This window comes from Vipera ursinii, assembly GCF_947247035.1.
Source record: "Vipera ursinii genome assembly, chromosome: Z".
In the NCBI taxonomy this organism is placed as follows: domain Eukaryota; kingdom Metazoa; phylum Chordata; class Lepidosauria; order Squamata; family Viperidae; genus Vipera; species Vipera ursinii.
This window is the reverse complement of record NC_139517.1, coordinates 18,906,796-18,934,504: the sequence shown is the minus strand read 5'-3', so window position 1 is coordinate 18,934,504 and position 27,709 is coordinate 18,906,796. Positions and strand designations below refer to the sequence as shown.

At 42.0% G+C, this 27,709-nt stretch overlaps 1 protein-coding gene and 1 long non-coding RNA gene across 2 annotated transcripts in view; one reads left to right on the top strand and one right to left on the bottom strand.

Moving 5' to 3' along the window:
- LOC310648671 overlaps nucleotides 1–2,883 on the bottom strand; it is a 4,113-nt gene extending 1,230 nt beyond the window's left edge. The window contains exons 1-3 of the long non-coding RNA XR_014494131.1: nucleotides 2,758–2,883; nucleotides 2,226–2,306; nucleotides 646–773 (exon numbers count right to left, since the gene is read on the bottom strand). This is a non-coding gene — a long non-coding RNA (uncharacterized lncRNA). The remainder of the gene's footprint in view (nucleotides 1–645; nucleotides 774–2,225; nucleotides 2,307–2,757) is intronic.
- The window catches only part of LOC310648649 (testicular acid phosphatase homolog), a 27,854-nt gene extending 145 nt beyond the window's left edge, over nucleotides 1–27,709 (top strand). The window contains exons 2-11 of the mRNA XM_083376612.1: nucleotides 12,395–12,490; nucleotides 12,656–12,742; nucleotides 15,137–15,274; nucleotides 17,733–17,831; nucleotides 20,375–20,470; nucleotides 21,250–21,382; nucleotides 23,628–23,710; nucleotides 24,849–24,955; nucleotides 25,637–25,806; nucleotides 25,894–27,709. Coding sequence (XP_083232738.1) covers nucleotides 12,395–12,490; nucleotides 12,656–12,742; nucleotides 15,137–15,274; nucleotides 17,733–17,831; nucleotides 20,375–20,470; nucleotides 21,250–21,382; nucleotides 23,628–23,710; nucleotides 24,849–24,955; nucleotides 25,637–25,806; nucleotides 25,894–25,979 — 1,095 coding nt within the window. The 3' untranslated portion in view covers nucleotides 25,980–27,709. The remainder of the gene's footprint in view (nucleotides 1–12,394; nucleotides 12,491–12,655; nucleotides 12,743–15,136; nucleotides 15,275–17,732; nucleotides 17,832–20,374; nucleotides 20,471–21,249; nucleotides 21,383–23,627; nucleotides 23,711–24,848; nucleotides 24,956–25,636; nucleotides 25,807–25,893) is intronic.

Genomic DNA, 27,709 nt, shown 5'->3' with positions numbered 1-27,709 from the left:
CTTTCTTTCTTTCTTTCTTTCTTTCTTTCTTTCTTTCTTTCTTTCTTTCTTTCTGTCTCTACAAACTAAACTGTAAACCTTTTTCCAGCTTGGCGGCCCAGAAGGAGACGGAGCAGCAGGGAAATGCAAATGGGCCTGTGCACAACGGCGACACTAGCGTGTGTGCGCACACATGCACAAGTGGGTTGCTCGCCCCATGATGCATGTGCTGATGCCTGTGTGCATGCGCAAATAGGCCACCGGTGCCTGCGTGATGTGGCAGTGCTAGCATTCCTGCGCATGAGCAAATGGGGCCGCTAATGCCCATGCAGGGGTTCTACCATTAGTGGGGTGGGGCTTGCCAGCTATTCCCGGGGCCCGGTGGCCAACAGGTCTCAGCCCGGTACCAGGCCGTGGACCATGGGTTGGGAATCCCTGTTTTAGGCAGATCTTTTCTTTGCACCATTTCTTATCATGGCTCACAAAAGTATCCCTCTCCTCCCCATGGTATATGATGGGTGCCTCAACTGTCTTATGAAAGCCACACTCAGAAGAACAAAGTATTTTCCCATTACGGCATTCCATCCCGTTCCATTTGGCTTCAGAGAGCAATCCACATTGAAAAAAATTATCCCCCTTACGGGATTCTCCCTCCCTCCAACTGACCAGAGTATTTTCAGGAAAGGTTTTACTGAAGAGTGCAACAAATAATTTCTGTGCAAGAAATTCCGTATGGCGAACACTGCTTGACCCATCGATCAGTAACACGATGTCTCGGGGAATATTTGGACACTCTGGAAAGAAAGGAGCAAAGGGAAGAGACTCATTTCAAAATCAAAGCTACCCTCTACTGTTCTCAACTTATCACAGCCAATGTCCAACTGAGCACCTCCTGAGTATTTTAGTACAAGGCTTTTCAACCTTTTCACCCATTGTACCAGTTTTAGGATATGCCAACATCCGAGTACCACCAGTCGCCTAACAAGGTGTCAAAAACCTGATGGCCAAAAGAAAAAAAAAAGAAAAAAGTGATGAAGTACAGGTAGTCCTCGACTTACAACAGTTCGCTTACTGACTGTTCAAAGTTACAATGGCACTGAAAAAAGTGCCCCCCAAGCTACAGCCGAGCAAGACACCTGCCTGCCCCGCCTGGCGGTGCTCTTCCTTTTGTCCGAGGTTTTCATTGTTGTGAGCATTTCTGTTGAGGATTAGAGGTGGGGTGGGAGGTGTTTGGCTTTTATTCCCCCCGTCTGCTGGGTGGTTGCAGCAGGTTTTGGTCACTTCACATGACCCTGGGACACTGTGACTGTCATAAATATGAATCAGTTGCCAAGCATCTGAATGTAAATCACAAGACTCTGGAGATGCTGCAATATTCCAGCTGATTGGCGCTTCTTCTGGCCTCAGAAGCGCCAGGATCAGCGCCAAGCTCCAGCTGGAGCCTGGAGCTGATCCTGGTGCTTCCGCTGAGCCCTGGCAGCCCTGCAGCTCCAGCCATCTCTCGCTCAGGCTTGTGCGGTGCTGCCACCGGTTCAGCTCATTCCCCTCCCCTGCTACCACTTTTCTAGGATGGTCGAGTACCACCTGCCAGGTGCCAACGTACCACAGGTGGTACCCGTACCACTTGGTTGAAAAGCCCTGTTTTAGTAGTTTCCTAACAAGCAGAAATTCAACTGGTGATTTTTTTTCATCTCAGTATTCTACTCTATTGTGGTGGGCGGGAGTCACAGGTCCATCAATTTTAAAGGTACTGTCATTTTGCCAGGGTGTGTGTATGTGGGGGGGGAATGCTGGTCATTTTTATATTTAAAAAAAATCTCTTTCCAGAATAATCAAAATATATCTGAATGAGCAATAAAGAACTGCATTTCAGCACACAGAGAATGCCCTTTTCGTGACTTTATAATCATTATTTTGCTTTCCAAGTGGGGTTGATAGAACCTGGTTTTACCCATTTTCACTCACACTGAACCCCCTTTATTTCTAATCAATATAGAGGTAGAAATTATGGGTGGCAATTCACTATATATATGTAGCTTATACCCAAGCTTGTCTTCAGAAAAATCTAATTTGTTAACAAAAACTAAAGTTTCTAAAACACTGGATTTAAAACAACGTACTCTACAAACGTTAATATAAAAAAAGAAATCTTACTTATTTTCAGTGAATCTAAGAGCTCCCCCATTTAAAGATAAATTATAACGTTTATAAAGCACAAATTTTCAATTTTTACACTTTTTGCTTACCCTGATTTTCTGGCTTTCTCGGTGGAACTGTTGTGGTATCCTCATAAAGAGCATCAGTAAGATCAAAAATGTCTGTTGACACTACACAAAAGGAAAATAGTAAATCATTATCAAAAACATCAATGCAGTTTTGAACAGAAGATACTAATTTTCCAAGGCAGGAGAGTGCTATATGCATATCAATTGTGTAAATGCATATATCTAAGAGGAGAAAAAGAAATTTAAAAGATCTGATAATTTGTATCTCTATTTCCCTATCACTGTGCCTATTAACTATATAAATATTTATAGATACTTAGGCAGGGTTGGCAGCTAGATAAATAAATGGTTGTCTTGATTTTTTTAAAAAAAATGTAACTCCCATTAATCTTACCATAAGACAAAACCATGAAGTTTAGGCACCACTAGACCAGTAACTGCATTTATCCTCATTCAACTGCATAAAACCATTAAATCCCAATCACAGCTTTAAATCATTGTAGCACCATTTATATGCCAAGAAAGTATTTGTTAAATATTCTTAAATACACACATTATTGTAGTCTAATAAAGATGGGGTACTCCAATTTTCATCAGACACAACCAGCAGGGCCCATTTATCACAGCAGAGTTTTTTTCTTCGACATTATCTTGAGACATCACAGATTTTTGAATTTTCTTTACAATATCAAGAACAGGAGCCACAATGTATGAAATGTCAGGTAGTCAATGCGGTCTTTTTTTAGGTGTACAAGGGTCTGTTGATATTTGCACGAGAAGCACAACTATTCCTGCTCAGAGATTTAATTGGTAAAGAAGGATGTTTTGAAGAATATTAATTCCAATAACCCATTCCAACAACAATATGAATTTGTGTCCTAAAATGGAAGAAACTGGAGGCAGATGCCCATTTATAGAGGTATCTGCAGGCTCTATATCAAAAAGTCACAATGAAGCTACAATCACACAGTAAAAGCCCTCTTCCTTTTTTTTACATGTTTTGCAGTCACATTATACACATAAAAGGAATGGCCAGAATCCATTCCTGACTTTTGTCACCTTCTTCCTGTGAGGCAAGCAAATACTTGGGACCATGTTAGCAAAATAGAAATATAAAAGGAATGTGTACTAATTGGGCTAATCCTGAAGTGCTTGGTTCCGCTCCAGATGCCCTAGCTATTTAAGTATAAATAATTTTTCTCAAAAAGAGGAACATCTTAGTCCTTGGAAAGAACAAGTTTGTGTGGGTTAATGACCATAGTAAAATAATTTAAACACAAGGGAACGCTGTCATGTCTGAATTCACGAACAAAGGCTGAGAAAATTGGCAGTTGAATCTCATTCCATTATTAGGAATTCAACAGTGTTTGCCTTGACACAAAAACGTGAGTCAATTAGAATAGAGCTCGAATGGACCTCGGAGGCCTTCTAGTCCAGCCCCCTGCTCAAACAGGAGACTCATGCGTATCAAAAGTGTGTCCATCTGTGGTCACTTGCGTTTTTTTTTTGCATCTCAGGTAAAGCAGCACTAATGCAGCCTGATCTTCTTTTAAGTTTTCTCTGAAGCAAGTTGGGCTTATGCCTTCCTGTGCAAACTTCTCACATTAACCATTTGAGTTGGACTGGGAGATTGTCAGCCATGTAGAGTAAACCAGACAGGAATCATAACCAGAAGTGCTAATTCTATTTTATTGTTGAAAGAATCTCTCCCCTCCAATCTCCTTTGCAGCCCAAGAAACCGGGGTCAATTTTAAGCTTCTTGCCTCACCATCTATCCAGCTGTGGGCTATGTTGTCTCTCATCTGACTAATCCCTTGTTAGTGTCTGTTTGTCCAGAATCCCAAAGTCTTAACCACATACCATTTAGAGAGACGAGTTGATCATCACCAAGGAGTATTCCTGGTTTAATGGAGACTTAAATATCTGTCTTATTTAATCCTGGACATTCTTAATTAGTACACTCTAGCGGTTTTCATGTTGGCTTGATTAGGATTATTTTCTTAGGGATGGGTGGGCTGTGACCTCAGACTGCTGTTACGTTCTACAGACGGGGTCCCTAGAGCTCTGATCTTGACTGTGTTCATGAATGGAGAAGGATGAACGCAGACAACACAACGTCCTGGCATTTCATTTTCATGAAAAGTATAACATTAACTCTAAAAGAGCCACGTTGCCCAGAGTCACATCAACCTCAAAACCAACCCCTAACTTTAGGTATGATGTGGTGACTACTACCTTTAGGCTACCCTAAAAAAATTAGGGATGCCAACTGATCACTGAAAGTTTGCCAATCTTTGGCTTCAAGGAGAAGCTCAGAGAGCTATCCACTTGTGTCCATCAACAACCTCTGCCTGACACAATGATCTCTCTTTACCTGACCACAGGACCAGCTGCAGTTGATGTATTTGTACCCACCTGCTACTCCAAGGAAAAGGAAGGTGGCAATAAAAACTCCAAGTGCTCCCATGGCTGGCCTCTAAATTGTTGTCTGCAAGTTTTTAGTTCTGAGGGCAAAGGCTGTTTGGAGAGTAAGCTGGAAACTGAAAGAGCACTGACCAGAACAGGTCATCTGAACAAAAAACAGTAGCAGTCACTCTCCCAATATGCAAACATTTGCCCCATTAGGTCATTGAACTCTTGAGCAGTAGCCATGCTGAGTTTCTATACAGGTAGTCCTCAACTTATAACCATTCATTTAGTGACTGTTTGAAGTTGCCTCTTTACTCTCCTACCATTGGGTAGGAGATATAGGAGATATACTCCTATATCTCCTACCATGGGGTAGGAGATATAGGAGTATAGCCAGCCATACCAACAGGCTGAAAAACAGCTTTTATCCGTGGGCTGTTAGGCTTTTGAATGGGATATAATCTCTGTGAACGTATGCAGAATTGACTTGGGAGGCCGGTGTGCGTTGTAGTTGGTTCCCATGGTGTGGTAGGATGGAGGGTTTGTTGTCACTGTGTGTTGGGGGGAGGGAGCACGGGGGGAGGCTCAGCTAATCTCAATGTACACATGTCGTACTTTGACAATAAAGGTTTATTTAATTTAATTTATTTAATTTTTATTTAATTTACGATGGCACTGACCATTTTTCACACTTACGACCGTTGCAGCATCCCCGTGGTCACGTGATCAAAATTAAGGATGCTTGGCAACTGGCTCATATTTATGACCGGTTGCAGCGTCCTGGGGTCATGTGATCCCCTTTTGCGACCTTCTGACAAGCAAAGTCAGTGGGGGAGCCAGGTTCTCTTAACAGCTATTGTTACTAACTTAACAACCGCAGTGATTCAGTTAACAACTGCGGCATGAAAGGTTGTAAAAAAATGGGGCGAACGTCACTTAACGTCTCATTTAGCAACAGAAATTTGGGGCTGAACTGTGGCTCATAAGTCAAGGACTACCTCTACAGAAATGCAGAAATATGAAATGCCTTATGAAGATATCAGTGCCACCTTTAATGATGGACGGGTATCATTATATATTCTTGGATAGATCCTTACTGAATAGCCCCATGATTAGTTTGCCAGACTTAATTCCAAGATTTGCTTTGACCTTTGGCACCTTTGATCTCCCAGAAATTTTGCTAACCAGCAATTATAATACCAACTACAGTACTGCTCTGTCTAATACTTATCCTCTTATCTTCTAAGTGCCCCGCTGGCCACTATGCACAAAGATATGTTGTCACTTGTACGGTAAGGTTGGCAGGGCTTTGCCACTCGGATTAGTGTTTCAGAAATAGCACGAAGGCAATTATTTTAAATCCAGCACTCCTGCCTTGCTATAATTTTAATGTGAACCAAAAGAGCAAATTAATCCAGCATTTTAAAATCGCTCAGTCGATTCAATCTGAAAAAGTATGGTTAATGTGTGCTTTGAAGTTCTCCTTTTTAAAGAAAAGCATCAACGTAGCTTTGTATTCTGTATTTACAAACATTTGAGTTCTGTGCCTGGGGGACTAATTCCAACTGCTCAGCTTGTTTGTTGTACGAGGTTGAAATGAACATGATTTCATTTTGGAATATCTGTGCAGAAAACTCACGCCCTGCCCACTTATATGGGGAGCTGAACAGGGAGAACGGTTGTTGGCCTTTTGCTCTGAAGCCTTTTGCTCTGAAGCCAATCAATAGCTATTTCAGGAACTGATTTCAAGAATAGGGGGGAAAAAGTGAGGTTTATCATGACCTCAACAGATTTGGATTTAAAATGAATCTAGAAACTGGATTCAGGCAGATATAAGTTGTATATTTCCACCACCATATCTCTTTAAAAATATGTTCTTACCTAATGGAAATCAAGATAACCCTAGGATTAATGTTATGGGAATATTTAGCTATGACAATGTCAACTGCTTGCATTTATTCATTCTACTGACCTATTCAGTTAGTGAAAGCCAATTTAGTTGTGGCTCCCTTGCATTTAGCGCAGGGCTTTTCAACCAGTGGTACAGGTACCACCTGTGGTACATTGGCACCTGGTAAGTGGTACGTGACCATCCTAGAAAAGTGGTAGTGGGGGAGGGGCATGAGCTGAACTGGTGGCAGCACCGCACAAGCCTGAGCGAGGGATGGCTGGAGCTGCAGGGCTGTCAGGGCTCAGCGGAAGCGCCAGGATCAGTGCCAGGCTCCAGCTGGAGTTGGCGCTGATCCTGGCGTTTCTGCTGAGCCCAGAAGAAGCGCCGATCAGCTGGAATGTTGCAGCATCTCCAGGGTCTGGTGATTTAAATTCAGATGCTTGGCAACTGATTCATATTTATGATGGTCACAGTGTCCCAGGGTCATGTGAAGTGACCAAAACCTGCTGCAACCACCCAGCAGAAGGGGGGGGGAATAAAAACCAAACACCTCCCACCCCACCCCCGCTGACAATCTTCAACAGAAATGCTCACAACAATGAAAACCTCAGGTGTCTTGCTTGGCTGTGGCTTGGGGGCACTTTTTTCAGTCCCATTGTAACTTCGAACAGTCACTAAGCAAACTGTTGTAAGTCGAGGACTACCTGTACTTCATCACTTTTTTTCCTTTTTTTTTTGTGGTCATCAAGTTTTTGAGTGGTGGTACTCGGATGCTGCCATATCCTAAAAGTGGTACAATGGATGAAAAGGTTGAAAAGCCCTGATTTAATGTTCTCGGGTATTTGTATATATTCCCCCATGATCCAGCAATAGTACAGTACATCTGAATGGCACCTAATTCAGAAACCAATTGGATTCATTTATGACAAAGATTCTCAAATGAAGTAGTGAGAGGTTTTCAAACAGAGACTGGATGGTCATTGGTTAGAGATACTCTACTAAGTGTTTCTCAATCTTGGCAGCTTACTAAACAGTCTAGTGCAGGGGTGTCAAACTCAATTACATTGAGGGCCGCATCAGCATTGCGGTTGCCCTCAGGGGGCCGGGTGGGTATGGCCAAGGTGGGCGTGGCCTTCTGAGTGGGCGTGGCTAGAGTGCGTATGGCCTACTGGGTGGGCATGGCCAGCTCTACATCGTTCGCATCAAGGGTGCCTATGGGGTCCTGGGCAGGAGTGGGACAGATCTGAGGGTCTCTGGCAGGAGGAGGGTCTCTGGGCCAGGGCCAAGGCAGTGGGGGCCGTTCCCTCACTGTTTCCAGGATGGCTTCACGGGCCACATGAAACCACTTCGTGGGCTGGATCCGGCCCCTGGGCCTTGTGTTTGACATGTCTGGTCTAGTGTTTCTCAACCTTGGCAGCTAGGGAAGAATTCTGGGAGTTCAACCCTACACATCTTAAAGTTGTCATGTAGTACACCTTGCACTGAACAGGAGGGTGGATTAGACTACCTTGAACGTTTCTTCAAAGTACAGGTAGTCCTTGATTTCCAACCACAATCGAGCCCAAAATTTCGGTTGTGAAGTGAATTTTGCCCCATTTTATGACCTTTCTTGCCACAGTTGTTAAGAGAATCTCTATAGCTGATGTTAGTAAAATGGTTGTTAAGTAAATCTGGCTTCCCCATTGACTTTGCTTGTCAGAAAGTCACAAAAGGTGTGACCCCGGGACACAGCCGCAGTCAGAAATGTGAGTCAGTTGCCAAGCGTCCAAATGTTGATCACGTGATCCTGGGGATGCTGCGATGGTCGTAAGTGTGAAAAACGAGCATAAGTCACTTTTTTGTGCTGTTGTAACTTCGGTCACTAAATGAACTGTTATAAGTAGAAGACTTATCTGTAATGATTCATTAGCAGCTGAGAACAGTTGCCTGATACTCTGACAAGAGAAGAACTTTCAAACCAGCCAGTCAACCATGTTTGGCGTTTTCTGATCTAAGTTCAGTCTTCTCTCTGAACTTTTATCTGAAAAGTATCTCTGCCTAAACTTCCCCGGAAATTAGCCGAATTCCACCAGGCACTTTGGCGCATCTTCATACATGCATCCTCTGAATTTAGTTCAGTCACGCAACTCCTAATGGTGGAAGACCTCAGCCTGAAAGAAGCAGTTACCAGTCGCCACATGCCTTGACCTTTCTCTGCAGCTTGAGCACACAAGACGTAATGTCTTGGCTGAGATTTGTAATCCTGGGGAATAATCCTCCCCCCTCAGCTCGCCTGTCCACAGAGAGATCGTTTTTTAAAGATGATGAGCAAGTGTGTGATGGATGGGGAAAGCATCATAACAGATAGAACAATCCCCTCACCTCCACATGCTTTGTGGTGGGGCACCTGTTAAATCTGTCAGCAGAGGGGGAAAAACAAGATAATTACAAGGTTCTCTGGAAGCTAGAGCTATATAATTGGAGCCCTCACTCTTCTCTTGTGTTTACGAGGGGCAGCCCACTCAAGACCATGAGGCTCCCAGCTTGGATTCTTCTCCTCCTGGAGATGCTGTTTCCCTCAACTGCCCAAGGAAGAATACTCCGCTTCGTTACACTGGTAAACAGACTGGTACAATGGCAGAAGTAGGAATCCCAGGATCTCTGGCTTAACAAGATGATTTCGACTAGCCTTCTCCCGTTAAGCGGTCAAATCCATTATTTTCTCCCAGTCAGGATAGCCAAAGAGAAAGCCAGCTGGAGACAGAGGAGCAGAATCCAGCAGCTATGGAGAACTTCTCGTTAGAAGAGAAGGCTGGTCTATTGCTGGGTTTTTTCAAAAATAGACTGGACAACCATTTGACGGTGATGTTATAAGGCTTTTGCCTTGAGCAGGGGGGGCTAGACTAGAAGACCTCTGAAGCCCCTTCCAGCCCTATGATTCTATGTTCTGTGTTCTCTTTAGCCCAGCCTGTAGCCAGGAATTGGGAATCACTGTTTGTTTGGTTCTTGGGATGGCTTAATTGGATCTCAGGTGGAAAAGGTGGCGATCAAGCTGGGGACTACATAGAGTTAGATCTGGTAAAGGGGCACCATGTGGATTAGGTCCAGTGCCTGCCCAACATTAGAAGTTCAACAAAAGTGCTTTGGGTGATTACTTTGTCATGTCTCCACTTACAAGCTGCATGAAAAAAAAAGGAAAGCAAAAAAAATCAAGGTTGTGACGAACTGAAATGTACTTCAAAAGGATGGGTCTTATAGCAAGAGAAATTATAATATGTCATTAGGCACACGATCCCTGATGAAGTGTAGAAAAATGTTTCTCTCTCTCTCTCTCTCTCTCTCTCTCTCTCTCTCTCTCTCTCTCTCTCTCTCTCTCTCTCTCTCTTCTAATGCTACTGGAAAGCCTACTTCTCAAAAGGTCTGCTGCTTATTTTCTTTCCATGTCAGTTTAGGATAGATTAGAAGCAACTTTGGTTTGGAATTATATCTTGACTCATTAGCTGCATTATAGCCATCTTCCTCAGAAAGAAGAAAAGATGAAAAAGAAAGCCCGGGAGAGGTGGGGAGGAAAAACCTCTCTCTCTCTGTGTGTGTGTGTGTGTGTGTGTCTGTGTGTTTCTATGTCTAAGTGAGAGAGAGAATATGGATCGATCGGCAGTTTGGCGGGTCAAATCCTGAGTGCCGCGTAACAGAGTGAGCGCCTGTTACTCGTCCCAGCTTCTGCCAACCTAGGAGTTCGAAAGCACGTAAAAATGCACGTAGAAAAATAGGGACCACTACAGTGGGAAGGTAACAGCGTTCCGTGAGCCTTTGGCGTCTAGTCATGCCGGTCACATGACCACGGAGACCTCCTCGGACAAGCGCTGGCTCTTCGGCTTTGAAACGGAGATGAGCACCGGCCCCTAGAGTTGGAAACGACTAGCACGTATGTGCGGGGAAACCTTTACCTTTACCTATATGCTGTGAAACTAAAGAGTTTTCATCATGGCTTCCGACTGCTAGTTGGTGTTCATGGATGTGCTCTGCTAGCCTTCTGCCTGTTTGCCTTACGTAGTGGCTGTGGCAGTCCTTCCACAGTATGTTGTAGATGACTCCTGTTTTGTCTTCTGCGGCTGCTGGGTCTTTGGTTTACTTAGGATGGTTTCATTGATTAAATTGAAGTATTAAAATAAAGATACAAGATAATACAAGAAGTGCAGTTTAATTTACTGAGACTGATCATTTCAAAAGCTACAAGCTGTTCTGTGAAAAATTATACTACCTGTGGAATATTGTAAGTGTTCAGATTGTGGGCTATGTGGAAAGAGCTGTGAGAGGCGAGGCCACCAATGACATCCTAGTTCAGGGGTCTTCAAACTTGGCCCTTTAATGACTTGTGGACTTCAACTCCCAGAATTCCTCAGCCAGGCACGCTGGCTGAGGAATTCTGGGAGTTGAAGTCCACAAGTCATAAAAGGGCCAAGTTTGAAGATCCCTGCCCTAGAGTCTTCTCTTCCCCCTTCTGCTACATTTGAAGTTTAAGGTACTCCCTTGGATCCAAAAGAGAAGTTTTACAATGCTCTGAGTTGCAAAGTCTTGCAAGAAAACCATTGTCTAACTTCTCGGGTATCAATGTGATGTTGGGTAATAGGTTAATATTCTCAATCTCAAAAGTGGCAAAATACGTAGAAAAGCAATGCTGATAGTTTTGGGGGATCAGTCTGAAATCTGAATGCAGAAGTCCACATTATTACATTAGAAAAAGAAGCAAACCAGTTGTAAACAAGCCAGGTAATCAATCTCAAAATTTTTAGAGAGAGGCGATTAATTCAAAAAAGAGTCTGTCCTTCGCACATTAGCTGATGGCAAATCAAATCTACTGATATTTATAGCAAGTGAGTTGAGCCACGCATCTCAATCACTTGTAAACTTGCAAGAAATTTGTTGATTTTTTTCCACTTTAGAATTCGGCTTCTAAGAGGTTATGGGAAATGTTTTTACTTGTCCCTTATTTAAGTTGCTGAATTTGACTTCCCACACAGACAAAAGCCCCCAGTATTTGCTCTATGGAAAAAGGCAGGTATGCTATGATGCCGTGTGGTTGCAATAGTCTGTTAGTGGTTTCTGAGAAGTTTTTGATGTATGGCAGTGTTATCCTTTTTTACAACGTGTTTGCTCTGCTGTATTGGGTTGAGTGGTCAGGCACTTTTTGATGAAGTTGCAGACTATTTGCAGAGACACAGAGACATAAACAACATCTGCCACTGTGCAATAGGGACAATCAACAAGCCAAAAAAGGGAACAAAAAACCCAAAACACCATCCTGGCAGCAATCAACACCTAAATAAGCATAGATTAACCGCAAGATTAACAACAGACCAACAATCCACAAGTAAACAATACCCCAATCAAGGAAATACCAAGCAAGCTAACAGTAAACAGCCCAATCAAAGAACCACTGAGATCACTCCCACAAACACTGACAGGGCAAGCCACTAGAATATAAATTGAGAGCAAACCCCACTCCCTACTAGCACTGATGATGTTACCTACTATGGGCAATGAGATGTCTGCAAGAAAGCAACCAAGCTCAGAGAGCACGAAGGACCTCTCACGTCAACCCTGAACTACTAATATTCTCCATTATCTAAGTAGGTTTCCACAAGTTGCTGTGTTAGGCTAAAAAGTTGGATAATTTGTTTGTTCAGCATATTATGGGATTTTAGCCTTGGCACATTGTGTAAACAAGATCATTCATGCTAAACTACAACTGAGTTTACTGATTTGGGCATCCTACAGTATGTTGGATAAACAGAGCAATGGTGCTTTACTGATCCTGGTTTAAGGTAGTCATGTGCAGCCCTCTTTAGAGCCAAAAAAAACCCTACTTGGATGTCTATCATTGCCAATCTTGCAACTCTTCCTTTCTCAGGTTTATCGCCATGGTGACCGATCTCCCCTCAGCACCTACCCAACGGATCCCCACAAAGCAACAGCTTGGCCTCATGGTTTCCAGCAGCTGAGTGAGGTACATTCAGGGTTGAATTTTAATTATTGTTATGGCAGCCTGTGCTGACATGCAGAAGAGGGGGCAAATGACAATCCTTGCTTGGTGCCAGCTGAGTCCTACCTTACCTTACTTTTCAGCCCCAAAGCAAGTAGGATTTTAATATTTGCTCTTTCCCTGTCATAGGCGGGCATTTTGCAACAGAAGGCTCTGGGACAATTCCTCCGGGAGAGGTACACTGGATTTCTGAGCCGTTCCTACAAACCACAAGAAGTAAGCTTTCTTTAATAATACATTGGTCAACATAATTCAGCTCCTTTGAATTCCAGGGGCAGCAAACAAACTGAATGCAATCATAAACAGGGGAGACAAATAATAATTAAAAATAATACGGCAGCAAGTCCTAACCACAATCTTGCTCAGACTTTTTAATTTTTATGTGGGGGGGGGGCTGTCTTTGGCCAGATCCTGTGAAAACCAAAACAACTTAATCTAAGACCAACATTTCTCGAAAGGTTATTCTGAAAATAGTCAGGAAACCTCCCAAATGTTTCTCTCTTATTCGCTCAAGTTGCCTCAGGCTCCATGGTATTTGCAGGAAATTCTCTATTAAATATGTAGATTAAGGTCAAATTAATGGAAGGGAGTAAGCAGTGTATCTAGGTTGGTACATATGAGTTGTAAGGGATTGTATTTACCTCTGCTTTTCAAATAAAACCCATCAGTCTCTTTCCTTGCTTAGTTACATTTATACATGCAGAACGAAGATTGGCTTATTAATAGTTCTTAGTTTTGTGCTCATAAATGCCGTATGATTAAGTAATACAAGTAAGGGGAGATTTAGAATGCACACAGTATGCACATAAAGTGTGGTGTACAGGTAGTCCTCAACGACTGTAATTGAGCCTGGCAATTACGGTCGTAAATTGTGACAGTTGTAAAGCAGGTCATCTGTACAACCAAGCCAATTTTATGACTTCTTTTTTTCCCCCAATAGTTGTTAAGTAAACATGGTGGTTGTTAAGTTAATGCAGAAGTTGTTAAGCAAGAATATCGTAAATCACAGTCACATGACCCCAGGACACTGCAAACTGGCATAAATTTCAGCCAGTTACCAGGCACCCAAAATGCAGTCAACATGACTCAATAGAATAGAATAGAATAGAATAGAATAGAATAGAATAGAATAGAATAGAATAGAATAGAATAGAATAGAATAGAATAGAATCTTTGTCACCTTAAATGTACACTAAACAGCATACATTAAAATGAAATTTTGTTGCATTCAGCTCTCAAAAAAATACCATTATGCATATACCCACATACACACACACATATCTGACACACAGGGGCAGGACTGTCCATCGGTCCTTTGGAACAGGGTTGTAAATAAATTTTGGTGTGTCTGTTGTAACTTTGAACAGTCTCTTAGTGACCGGTGATAAGTCAAGGACTGTCTGTAGTGGGTTAAGGAGTCAGTGGGGGAAACTCAGCTTGTAGTCCTCCCCCCCATTTCGGCATGGAAAATAACAGGGTGATTTTGGACCAGGTACTCTCTGTCAGCCCAACCAACTTTACAGGGTTATTGAAGGAAGAAATAGGAGAAATAGTGATGTATGCTGCCTTGAGCTCCCATACCAAAGAATTTAACTAATAATAAATGTGAATACTGCTAACGTCTTACATCAACTGCCATTATTAATAATCCATTCATGGTTTTGCCACAAATACCAGCAATAGTCATTTCCTCAATTAAGGTAGTCCTTGACTAAAGGTAGTCCTTGACTAACAACTATTCGTTTAACAACTATTCAACGTTACAACAGTGCTGGAGCAATAGACTTACAACCAGCTCTCACACTTAACAACTGTCGCAGTGTTCCTTGGGTTACACAATCAAAATTTGGGTGCTTGTCATCCAGCATATATGACATGCATTCACCACTGTGACCTTCCCGGGGGGGGCTTCCAACAAACAAAATCAATGGGGGAAGGCAGATTTCTATGATTTACTTAACAATTGTGGTTATTCACTTAACAACCACAGCAAAAAAGGTCATAAAATCAGACAAAACTTACTTAATGACCTCATCACTTAGCCATGGAATTTCCAGTCTCAGTTGTGGTTATAAGTTGAAGACAAGCTTGGTTCTTCTTGTTGTTGTTAGTTGTGAAGTCGTGTCCGACCCATCGCGACCCTATGGACAACGTTCCTCCAGGCCTTCCTGTCCTCTACCATCTTCTGGAGTCCATTTAAGCTCACGCCTACTGCTTCAGTGACTCCATCCAGCCACCTCATTCTCTGTCGTCCCCTTCTTCTCTTGCCCTCAATCTTTCCCAGCATGAGGCTCTTCTCCAGTGAGTCCTTCCTTCTCATTAGGTGGCCAAAGTCTTTGAGTTTCAACTTCAGGATCTGGCCTTCTAAACAGCAGTCAGGGTTGATCTCCTCTAGAACTGACCGGTTTGAACACCTTGCAGTCCAAGGGACTCAGAGGAATCTTCTCCAGCACCATAGTTCAAAGGCCTCAATTCTTTGGCGCTCAGCTTGGTCCTACCATCCTAGTTTGTGTTCCCCAAGAAAAGCTACACTAATGTGTAGAATTTCAATGTTTTGATCACCTTGTTGTCAATAGAAGTGGCTCACTGCATGGTTATCCAATGTTTCAGATCTATGTCCGCAGCACAGATTACGACCGCACCATCATGAGTGCCCAAGCCAACCTGATGGGACTTTATCCAAATTCACATCCGGAGATTCCTTGGAAACCTGTTCCCATCCACACTGTGCCTACTAAGTATGACAAAGTAAGTGAACATAACCTATATGTGCTCCATTAAATGTTTTCCCACCCTGTTTATATGGCTGCTCATGACACATTGCAAGGTACAGTTCAGTGAAATGACATTTGGAAGAGTAGAAAAGGAGTTTACAACAACAAAAAATATAAACATGTAACTGTGAATTCGTGGTATGGTTGTTTAAAAAATATTTATCATACAGATTACAAGATATGTATCGAAATCTTTGGCAAATGGGTAACAGGCCAGAGCACCATTTGCTAATTGAAAGGTTCCCTAGACATAAAATACAGGTAATCCTCAACTTATGAGCACAACTGAACCCCAAATTTCCATTGCTAAGCTAGGCAGTGAGTCATGCCCCATTTATGGCCTTTTTTGCTATGGTTATAAAGTGAATCACTGCAGTTATTAAGTGAATCATGTAGTCGTTAAGTGAATTTGGCTTCGCTTATCAGAAGCTCCCTAGGAAGGTTGCAAATGACAATCCCAGAACCCCAGAACACTGCAGCCACTGTAAATATATGCTAGTTGCCAAACATCCAAAGTTTGATCATATGAGCATGGGGATCCGTGGTGGGATTCAAACACCTGAACAACTGGTTCTCTTATTGGATACAGGCCTGGGCCTTCGAGGCCTAGAACGGGCTTCCGGAAGTGGCATCCATGCACTTCCAGCGGGCCGTTCTAGGCCTGGGAGGCATCCTCCAGGCCTAGACTAGACTGATGGAAGCAGTGTGCATTCAGCCGGTTCTCCGAATTCAGCAAAATTTAGCTACTGGTTCTACTGAACCGGTGTGAACCAGATGAATCCCACCACCAGTGGAGATGCTGCAACTGTCATAAGTGTGAGAACCGGTCATAAGTCATTTTTTTTCAGTGCCGCTGTAATTTTGTATAATCATTAAATGGATTTAAATTAAGGGCCACCTATAAACACTTTCAATGCACTTGTGGCAGTTGAGGTGAATCTGATCAGTTCCATATATGGAAAGAATATATTATTTTAGAATATACCCTGATAGTGACTTTAGGACAGTCAATCTCTCTTACCCTAACTTTCTTCACAAGAATTTTCTTATGGAGAAAAACAGGAGGATGGGAATAGAGAGCACTATATGCAGTGCTTTTTTTGTAAAAGAAAAAGGTGCCAGAACTCACACATGTCATACCCTACAAGGTTCCATCCAAAAAAGGTGCCGGAACTCCGTTCTGAGCGTTCTATGAGAAAAAAAGCCCTGACTGTATGTATTATATGTTGCTTGGATCTGAACGACGGGACATCAATCGAACAACAAATAAATAAAATGGATAAGGATAAACTGGAATTATGTGCATTTATTTTTTCTTGGCCCTAAAATATCCAGGAGTCATTATTTTTCTACAAGACTCAAAAACAGGGCTACGTAGAAAGTTAGTTTTATTTGGAAGCAAACACTGGTTTATCATAAAAGAGAGTTATAGCACTGCAACAGAGGATTTTTTTTAAAAAAAAATTTTTTTTGAAAGAAATGCTGATCGTAGAGAGGTTTGATTCTCATACATTGCTTCTGTGGCATCTAACTCTCAGCCATTATTCCAACATATATTTTAATTAGAATTTAGGGAAAATCTGTTTCAATATTGATATATCATACCACCTAGTTATTTGGATTCAGGAATATCTGCAGAGACTCAAAAAAGCCAAGCTGACAATTGTCATCGAGCCCCTGCATGTGCAACAATAAATTAAAAGATGTGGGGTTTTGATTGCCTGGTTGTGTACCACCTGCTTTTTTTTTGATACACACACACACTCACATAGACATACCAATGCATGTATTGCTCAGGAGTAAAAAGAATGAAAAGTAAAATAAAACCATCTTTTGAACTAGTTAGCTTTCAACTTATTTGTACATGCACTATTTCACATTTTAGCCTTAGAGAGTGATTGCTGGCTAATAAATAGTTTTAGACCCAGTTACTAATGATGTGTTCCTTTGGCCCTATCACTTTAGGGTTTGAAAAAACAGAATGCACACTGAGTAGAGGACTAACGATCAAAAAGAACAAATAAATAAATCTATGCAGTTTGCATCACATGAAAAAAAAATCTTCAGAGATGTATCTTCCTTGTAGAATGCTTAACTATGGTAATCCTAGTTTTAATATTATAATTTTATTTTTATTGTATATGCCTCCCTTGGAGTCTTGTGTATTATAAAGGTAAATTATAAATGTATGGGAGCAAAGTTTTCATCTATGGATTTTTGAAAGAGTCTTCTTGTAGAAAACTAGGAGAAATTACATCCCTAAATCCATCTTTAACAATGTTATAAGTCAGGGGCCTTCAAACTTGGCCCTTTTATGACTTGTGGACTACCTGTATTTAGTCAAAGTTCCCGATTTCTAACACTGAAGTACAACCCAATAGTTTCAGCCTGAAACAAATCTAATTCTCTATGTTCCCTACTTCTGTTCCTAGCTTTTAAAACCACCAACCAGAAGCTGCCAACGATATCAACAATTGATGGAAGAGACTATTAATTTGCCAAGCTATCAAGCTAAATTGAGAGAATGGAAGGTATGGTGGAAGAGGGCTTAAGATAAGGAGAATAATTTAAAACCAAATTCTAGAAGTAGAATTCCCCACCATCCAAAATTGGAAAAGCAGTTGCTGAATGGTAAAACCAATTTTTATCTTCTACGAGTTGTAGAATATGTAAATTGGCAGACTGTCCATTCTATCACCAACATGTTTTGCTCATGATTACATCTAGAAAGCGATATTTTTTCATACAATTGTCCTAACTATTTCTGGGGAATCATTACAATTATTAAGATTTTCTTCTTCGATTACCCACATAGTTGCAGTCTCTGAATTTCCTATAGAGTCTGAGTATCTGATGGTGGAGGTTCGTTCTCTGAGCTTTTAGGTTGGTTTCCGAAAGTTTTGTTACAAGGCTAAGTAATATCTTCAGCGAAGTTTAGGGGACGTCAGTCCTCTATTTATAAGTCTGTGTACTATTTTATGAATAAATCCTGAAAACAAAAGTCTGGAAAAGGTCTTCAGAATACATTCACACATTCTCAGGAATCAAGCAATCAATCAATTAACCATTTGCCTGTCCAACGTGGCCTAAATAAATTACTGAATACCTATACAATTTTGCTTCAAGGTGCCACCATCCAACAGATTTCCCCTAGCCGTCCACTTCAATTTTAAGTCTAGACACTTTGGCTGTAATTATGCTTTTTTTAAAGTCATGGTAGACAAAGCAAATAGGTTGTCTTTTGTCTAGTTGAAGTCTTGCAACGCATTACGCCTGGATTAACAAAATATAATTAATATTTCACATAATATGTTATGTCCAAACAAACTATTTTATGCTTAGTGTAATATACAATTTGGATTCCCTAAACCAGGGGTTTCAAACTGCCAGCCCGTGGGCCGTTTTCATCATACTGAAGCCGCTCCCACCCCATTGCCAGCAATGCAAAAAGAGTCGCAATATGCCGCAACACATCAGGTGACCTGGCGAGTTTGACACCCGTGCCGTAAATAAATTGGGAAACAAATTATCCAAGTTCATTTTACCTAAATTTTGCATGTCGTATGAACTATGCTTTTAGATATTTGATTTTTGAAAAGGACAAGATAATTTCAGATGTTGTTGAACTACAGTATTTAATAGCCTGGCCAATAGGAAGGAATCCTGGGATTTGTAGTTCAGCAACACATGGAGGACCACAAGTTCTTTAATACTGATTGAAACGTTTTTATTTCACCTTATGTTTGGATGGTTCCACAGTGGCCTGCAAAAATAAGAACAAAGAAAAATTCAAAGCATTTGTAATAACAAAACAAATGCAAAACATATTAACAATGGCCAGAATATAAAACTATAGCAGTACAGTGAAATTTCAGTTTATGGACTCCAGTATAGTAGACCAAATGCAACAGATCAAATTACAATTTGGACTTCTTGGAATAACAGACAAATCTGTGGCATCTTGAGTACTCCAGACAAGAGAGTTAAATATAATTGTACCTTAACTGTATGTCATTTGGAGTTATTTGTGTCATTTGACTGTGAATGACAAAAATTATATCACTCATCAGTTTTGAAACAAAGTCATCCATTTTGTAATGACATTTTTATGCAGGTGTCATTTCCACTAATTTTAACACCTATTAACACAAAAGAAGTTAGTTCTTTGTAAATGAATCTCTGGGTTCCTAACAACAAAACAGCACGAAATAGAAATAATCAAAATCTAGGAAAAGCAATAGCACAAAAAACACACATGCTAATTCGCATCATTTGCATAGCGATGTTATTATATGGGCTGATATATTGTGCTATTTAACAGGCATTTAGGAATTAAAAAATACACCTTCCTCAACTCTTTTCATTACATTTAGATGTCATTTTATTTGAAATAGTTGACAATGTGAACCATTTAAAAGAAAACATCCTCTCGTTATATCAGGACCAATTCGATGAAGAGAGGATTAGTGATTGATTTGCAAGGGAAGAGTTTTAATTCGATATTAAAAGGAGACAACCTATCGTTAACCTTCCTAAAGGGAGAAAAGTTTCTTTTGAGCCCTCACAGCCTCAGAAGTAATCAGTACTAATTTACACATGGCTTATCCCAGATGGGATACAGGACAGGGCTTGAGTAGGATTACTTCAGGGCAGAGAGAAATGGCTCAGTATACTGTTTTCTTGTTGAAAAAAGAAATTTCAAATTTCAAATCCTTCATAGAATAACTGTGATATCTCAAATAAGGATAAATAGCAAATAGTTTGATCAGGCTGTCGGAAAGTCTAAAAAACCACCAAGTGAATCCATCCAGTCTAGGACCCGGGTGATTCAGTGGTTTTGAAACTAACCTCTGATACTGCTACAGTGAGAGGAACCACTTTGCTAGACAGATCTAAGTTTGGGAAAGCAATCATAACTCTTTTCTAAAATGCTTGGACCTGAAATAGTTCAGGTCTGCTTAGGTTCACTCTGAAGATCTGCAATGAATGCAAGTAAGAATGCAGGGTTAATTGAGATGAAAATAATTGAGCACAGTGAACCTTAGTCAATTATTTCTGTTTTCCTCTCTTGCAGGGCTTTATGGAAAAAATGGCTAATTATACAGGGCTTAAATCTGAGCAGCTGACCCTGAGAGGCCTCTGGAAGGTGCATGACACACTCTTCTGTCAGGTAAGAGCAGGGATAGGCAACCTTGGCTCTTTTAGGACTCGTGGACTTCAACTCCCAGAATTCCTAAGCCAGCATGGCTCAGTATGGAAATCTCTCCATTTCTCCTCAGCGTGGCTGGCTCAGGAATTCTGGGAGTTGAAGTCCACGAGTCATAAAAGAGCCAAGGTTGCCTACCCCTGGGTAAGTGTCTGCATTACAGATACTTCTCAACTTACCAGCATTTGTTCAGCGACCATTCAAAGTTATGATGGCACTGGAAAAAGTTACAACCGTTCTTCATGCTTACAACCATTGTAACATCCTCATCATCATGTAATCAAAATTAATAATGATGAATTGGCATACTTTTACAAAGTTTGCAATCTCCCCAGGGTCACGCGATCACCATTTATTTGCAACCTTCTCAAAAGGGCTCCTGACAAGCAAAGTCAATGGAGGCAGCCAGATTCACTTAACAGCCATATGATTCACTCAACAATTGCATTGATTCACTTAACAAAATGGCAAACAAGGTTCTAAAATTGGGTGTAGCTCACTTAACAAGTCCCTTAGGACAGGGGTCCCCAAATTTGGCAATTTTATGGACTTCAACTCCCAGAATTCCTCAGCCAACATGGCTGAGTATTCCACATAGCATGGCTAGCTGAGGAATTCTGGAAGTTGAAGTCCACGTGTCTTAAAGTTGCCAAGTTTGGAAGCCCCTGCTAAAAAACTATGGTCCCAATTACAACAAGATCACCATTTCATTAGAAAACTTTTTTTTTCCGTTTTCCACACAGAAAACCCATAACATGACTTTGCCTAGCTGGGCTACACCACAAGTTTTGGCAACTCTCTCAGAGATAGAAGTATTTAATATTGAAGCCCATGTGGGAATGCACGCTACCCAGGAGAAGGCTCGATTCATTGGAGGTACAATTAAATTTGAATTATTTGCTCTGTTTGGAATCAAGACCTAGTCAGGGGTAGGCAACCTTGGCTCTTTTATGACTCATGGCCTTCCTTGTGATGGGAGTCTCCCAATACTCCCATGTAACACCTCTTCTCCGCGAGCTGCATTGGCTTCCAGTTACCCTCCGGGTGAGATTCAAGGTGCTGGTGATGACCTATAAAGCCCTAAATGGCATGGGCCCGGATTATCTAAGGGAGCACCTGCTGCCAGCGTCAATTTCCCATCGTCCTGTGCGCTCCCACAGGGAGGGCCTCCTCAGGGTCAAGGATTGCCGATGGGCGATCCACAGGGGGAGGGCGTTTTCTGTGGGCGCGCCTGCCCTATGGAATCAGTTGCCAACGGAACTCCGGACTGCCCCCGACCTTCGTTCATTTCGCCGGGACCTAAAAACCTGGCTCTTTGAGCTATCTGGTCTGGACTGAGGGGTTTTAATGTTTTTAAATTGTGATTTAATTTTTGTGGCTAGACTTAATTTTAATTTTATATTGGATTGTTTTTAAATTTTGCCTTGTAAACCGCCCTGACTCCTTTGGGAATAGGGCGCTATATAAACCGAATAAATAAATAAATAAATAAATAAATAAACTCCCAGAATTCTTGAGCTAGCATGGCTGGCTGAGGAATTCTGGGAGTTGAAGTCCACGAGTCATAAAAGAGCCAAGGTTGCCTACCCCTGAGTCCTAGATGTATATGGTAAATGTCTCAAAGGTGCTTTTTTTTCCCCTTCAAAGGGCAACTGGACTGGGGTTTTTTTTTCTTAAGAAAGAAGAAGCAAATGTTTTGCTTCCCATCCAAGAAGCTTCATCTGTTCTGATGATAGGAAGATGGGAAGAACTGATGAAGCTTCTTGGATGAGAAGCAAAATGTTTTCTTCCTCAAGCAGCACCTTTGAGACAACTATGACCTGGATGACTGAGAATCTCCACAGATATACACAGGCAGTCCTCAATTTACGACATTTCATTTAGTAACCGTTCAAAGTTACAGCGCTGAAAAAAAGTGATGACCATTTTTCATACTTATGATCATTGTAGCATCCTCACGGTCAGATGATCAAAATTCAGATTCTAGGCAACTGACTCATATTTATGACGGTTGCAATGTCCTGGGATCATGTGATCATCTTTTGTGACCTTCTGACAAGCAAAGTCAACAGGTTAGCCAGACTCACTTAACAACCGTGTTACTCACTTAACAATTGCATTGATTCACTTAACAACTGTGGCAAGAAAGGTCATGAAATGGGGCAAAACTCACTTAACAAATGTCTCACTTAGCAACAAATTTTGGGCTCAATTGTGGTCATACACTGAGGACTACTTGTATGGTAAAATATGGCAATATTAAGTTAAAAAGTAAACAGAGGACCGCTTGAAGGAAAATGATTGAAAGTACAAAATGTGTACCAGCTTGGAAATATATTTATATGTACGTGTTTAATTTCTATATCACCAATCTCTCCTACAAAGTGACTCAGCCATGTAAACTTAGCACATTTCCCCCATTAGCAACGTGTAGAATGATACTAGCATAATTGTGCCCAATGAGGACAAGTTTTCTGTCTACAGTGATGGCTGAATAATGCCAGAGTGATGCTATTGTTCACTAGCAAGGAATAGCGGAACGTCCCTTCACTCCTCAATCTCATTGGGAATTCTGCATCTCAGGGTCCAGCAACGAGCCTTCAAATATCAAATTAGCTTAATAGCACCACCATGTGGCAGGAATTGTTATTTAACATGTCCTAACAGCCGTAACAGAGTGAGCGCCTGTTACTCGTCCCAGCTTCTGCCAACCTAGCAATTCGAAAGCACGTAAAAATGCAAGTAGAAAAATAGGGACCACTACGGTGGGAAGGTAACAGCGTTCCATGCGCCTCTGGCGTCTAGTCATGTTGGCCACATGACCACAGAGATGTCCTCGGACAAGCGCTGGCTCTTCAGCTTTGAAACGGAGATGAGCACCGGCCCCTAGAGTCGGAAACGACTAGCACTCCTGTGCGGGGGAAACTTTACCTTTACCTTTAACAAAGCCAGCACTTGAGGGAGATCAGGATCGCCTTCAACTTCCTTTCTTAGCTTTGGTATGCTTTCTGACACGACACTGTGATGTTCCTCTCTTCTCAGTATCTTTCAGTCTTGTGCTTTTCTGAATGTCAGATACATTTCAGTGTGTTATCTTATCAGCATATTTTCCTCTCTGCAGGTTTGCTGCTGGGTGCTATTTTGAGCAACTTTTCCAAAACTGTGTGCCAGGATCTGCCTCTCAAGATGATCATGTATTCTGCTGTAAGTTCTCCTGTTCCTTACAATTCCAAAGATCCGCTTTGGAAAATGAGAGACAATCCAGAGAATTTAGAGCAATCTTCTCCTCTCTGCAGCTATCATTATCTGCAGCACAGAATTGGTTCTGGGCAGAATTTTGAGCATTTTTCTATAATCTTAAGAATTCTAGCTGCTGACTTTTTAGGGTTGCTATTATGGCAAAAATTCAGGGCTTAGCAGAAAAAGACGGAGCTTTACCTCCTTCCTCCCTTCTGCCCAGCTGAGTGGACATCTTATTTCAAAATTAAGCAAAGGAATCCAAACAGGGTTGGATCAAATCCAGTCATGCTTCCTGATATCAGTGATGGAATATTTTCCCATTTCTTGGTTTATTTCAAATATATACAGTATGGCAACCCACCTCACCATGGTGATTTGGGTCAGATAACAAACAAGCAAGAGGGACACGGTGGCTCAGTGGGTTAGGATGCTGAACTTGTTGATGAGAAGGTCGGCAGTTTGGCGGGTCGAATCCCGAGTGCCGCGTAACGGAGTGAGTGCCTGTTACTCGTCCCAGCTTCTGCCAACGTAGCAGTTTGAAAGCACGTAAAAATGCAAGTAGAAAAATAGGGACCACTACGGTGGGAAGGTAACAGCATTCCGTGCACCTTTGGTGTCTCATCATGCTGGCCACATTACCACGGAGACGTCCTCGGACAAGCGCTGGCTCTTCGGCTTTGAAACGGAGATGAGCACCGGCCCCTAGAGTCGGAAACGACTAGCACACATCTGCGGGGGAACCTTTACCTTTACCTTAACAAACAAGCAAAAAGGAAAATAGCTATAATTGCCAGTGAAAGAGACAAAACAGAATATAGCAAGCAGAAAAGTTACTTTTTTTTTTACCTTCTCTGGACTTAAATACCTTTCTTCACTTTGAAAACACCTAGCCTTTAATTTCCTTCCACAGGGCTCTGGCACTCTGCTAAAAAATCCTGCCCTGATGGTATAGCGAATACAATTTGATATGCCACATTTTATTCAAGAATAAGGATAAGGACTGGAAGGCAATCATGGACATGAGAAGTCTGGGAAGAAGGGATGTTCTGGTCTATTTTAATATGTAAATGGCATAGTAATTATTTCTGCTTATTTTCTTTAGCATGACAGCACCTTGATTGCGCTCCAGGCAGCCCTTGGCGTTTACAGTGGCCGTCCACCACCCTATGCAGCTTGTCATGGATTCGAATTCTACCAAGAAAGCAATAAGTAAGTTTAACACAAGAAGGATGGGCAGGTCTTCCTTTTGCAACTGTCAAGATGCAGACATGGTGCATTGTTCACCACATTCAGGACAATTCTTAGGATCCCATTAGAAGCTTCAAAGGCTGAACACATACAAAAGCCTTATGAATATTGAACCATAGGATCTAAGACTGGGCAGATTAGTTGGTGCTAATTTGACATCTTCAGCTTGCAAAGATGTCCAGGAGCTTAATCGGGCAGTATCCTACACACAAAAAAGATGATTTAACTTTTGGCTTCCCGCAATTATCACATAGTTCACTGAAGTATGTTAAAGTGGATTGTTTTTGCACACTCTGAACTCAAGAAGGTAATTAGATTCTAGAGACAAAGCTCATTTCCATTTTGTCATTTCATTTTCCTCTTCCTTTCTTACAAGATCCCTCCCAAGCCAGACTTTGCATCACTTTTCAAAACCATTTCCTTGCAGCAGAGCTGGCTGCCTCCAAACTATCTGTCAGCAAATTTAGTTGCTGACGCATTAGTAAGACTGTAGCATCACGATGGAGAGAGGCTGAGGTGGCAGAACAATTTCAAGGATTGTGCAAGGAGAAAAGCAGCAGCAAGTGTATCTTTTGGCAGGTACGTAAGGAGATAAAAGCAGGTTCCAGGGAGGTGCAAAACTTTTAAATTTTTACATTTCAGCTCTTTCAGCGTTGCCATGTTCTACCGCAACAGAAGTGACCAGAGGCCCCATATCCTACCTCTGCCTGGCTGCCCCACACCTTGCCCATTGCCACTGTTCCTTCATCTCACCCGTACAGCTGTCCCAGAGGACTGGGATGCCGAGTGCCAAAACCCTCAGAGCGGTCCAGGTAATGAGATCATCTTTCTCCCCTCCTCTCTGGCACAGAGCTAGTTAATTGAAACTGTTAAGCCCGATCCAATATTCTTGTTTGCAGGGCGTGCAGTGATAGCCCTGGCTACAGCAGTAGGTGTGCTGAGCGCAGCACTGATTGGCATGGGTGTCTTGTATTGGAGAAGGTGATAATGAAGATAAGCTGAATGGCAGCCATCCAACGCCCATGGAGTAAGAAGCATACTGCCTTTTTGTAATTTTTTAAAGAAATGTGGTGCAATGCAGCCATCTCGGGACTTCTCACCCGCCTTAAACTCAGCTAGCATTCTAATTGGGAGACCGTGCCAAGCGGGGGAGCTGACACCCAACTTTGTGCCAGGCAGTTCCTAACCAACAACTACCTGGAGGTTAACACCAGCAGGAAATTCAGCACAGGGTATTACCAGGGGAAGGACCGCAAAGCACTCAACTGAAATGCATTATAAATCTATGGCACGACTGTGTAGAGTTCGCCTACATGCCCTGCTCTCGAAATTCCTTGTAGATGCTACCCCTTTAGCAGGGTTTGGGTGTCTAACCCAATTAAGGTTCATTTAAATACGCTGTATCAGCTTGGTAAAGGAATATTGTCCTCACTCATTCCCCCTTCCAGTCTTGCTCAATATTCCATAAGCTCCGCACTAAACACGGGGACAGACTTCATTGCTTGTCACACCTGCTTTCCCATTCAATGCTGTACTCGGTCGTTTGGGAGGGATGCTCCTTGGCCACAAGACCCCACATTTTCAGCCATTCTATAGCTATATCATGCCTTTTAGTAGTTTCTCACTACCCGGCAGATTTAAGTCGGATGTTTTGGCTTTCCACAACATACTACTGGAGGACATTTTTAATTCAGTAAATTAAAATGATTTGGGATTAAAACTGTCCCACTTTGGTCCCGAGTTACCAGGTTTGCAGAACATACTATATAGGACATGATGGTTAAAGCTATTGTGGAAAAGCCAGTTAAGCGTTGCACTACTACACCCAATGGTGCAAGGCAAGCCAGAGTCACCCACCTACTCAAGGAACTATAGTTTCCTATCCATAAAGGATACCCCCTGGGGTGGGGGGACCCCCAAACCCATTTCAGTGATCCAGGTTCTTGGGTCTACTTGACATGAGGCAAGTTTAGAAAGTGAAGAGTAACAGAGCAATTGGAAAGCAGAGTTTATCCACTGTCATACAGTGGTACAGTAGCTACTTCGACATCACTGTACCAAAGGCAGATGCTACTTTCCCATTAGAGACCCATCATTGTAGATACTTCCATTAATATTTAGTCTTGCCACCAGGAATAAGCAACCCTACCGCCCCTTTGGTTTAGTAAGTTTGCTTGCAAGCAAGTGGCACAAAAAATAAATGTACTTTTTATTGTAGTGTTTTATTTGTGACTTAATACTTGCAGGCACCATGAACTCCCACGAGACGGACTACAACCGTCTCACCCGGAATCTCTCAAGGGGGCACAAATCCACAAACGCAGGGAGCAGAAAAGGTTGCAGACACCCAGTTATAGGGAAAGGCAATGTCCTTGAAAAGAACATTTGGAGATTTTTCTGACTGGGCAGTTGTGTACACTTAAATGGTCCAAGAACACCTTCCAAAAGCATAACTGCTAACGTTTTGCTGCAAGACAAAAGATTTCCCCAACTCTGCAGAGTAATTTTTTTGTTGTTCCTTTTCCCAGCCACTGAACTTGGCTGCTTAGGACTGCTTGACCCAGTTCTAAGTGGCATCTACAGCAGAGATTCACAACTCACTGCGTCATATGGTACTTTAAGTAAGCCTTACAGCTCTTCAAAGGCTACCCTTTTCTTGCTACTACCGTAGGAGCAGGGGTAGGACAGAAAAGGACAGCCACACTTGAAGGGAGG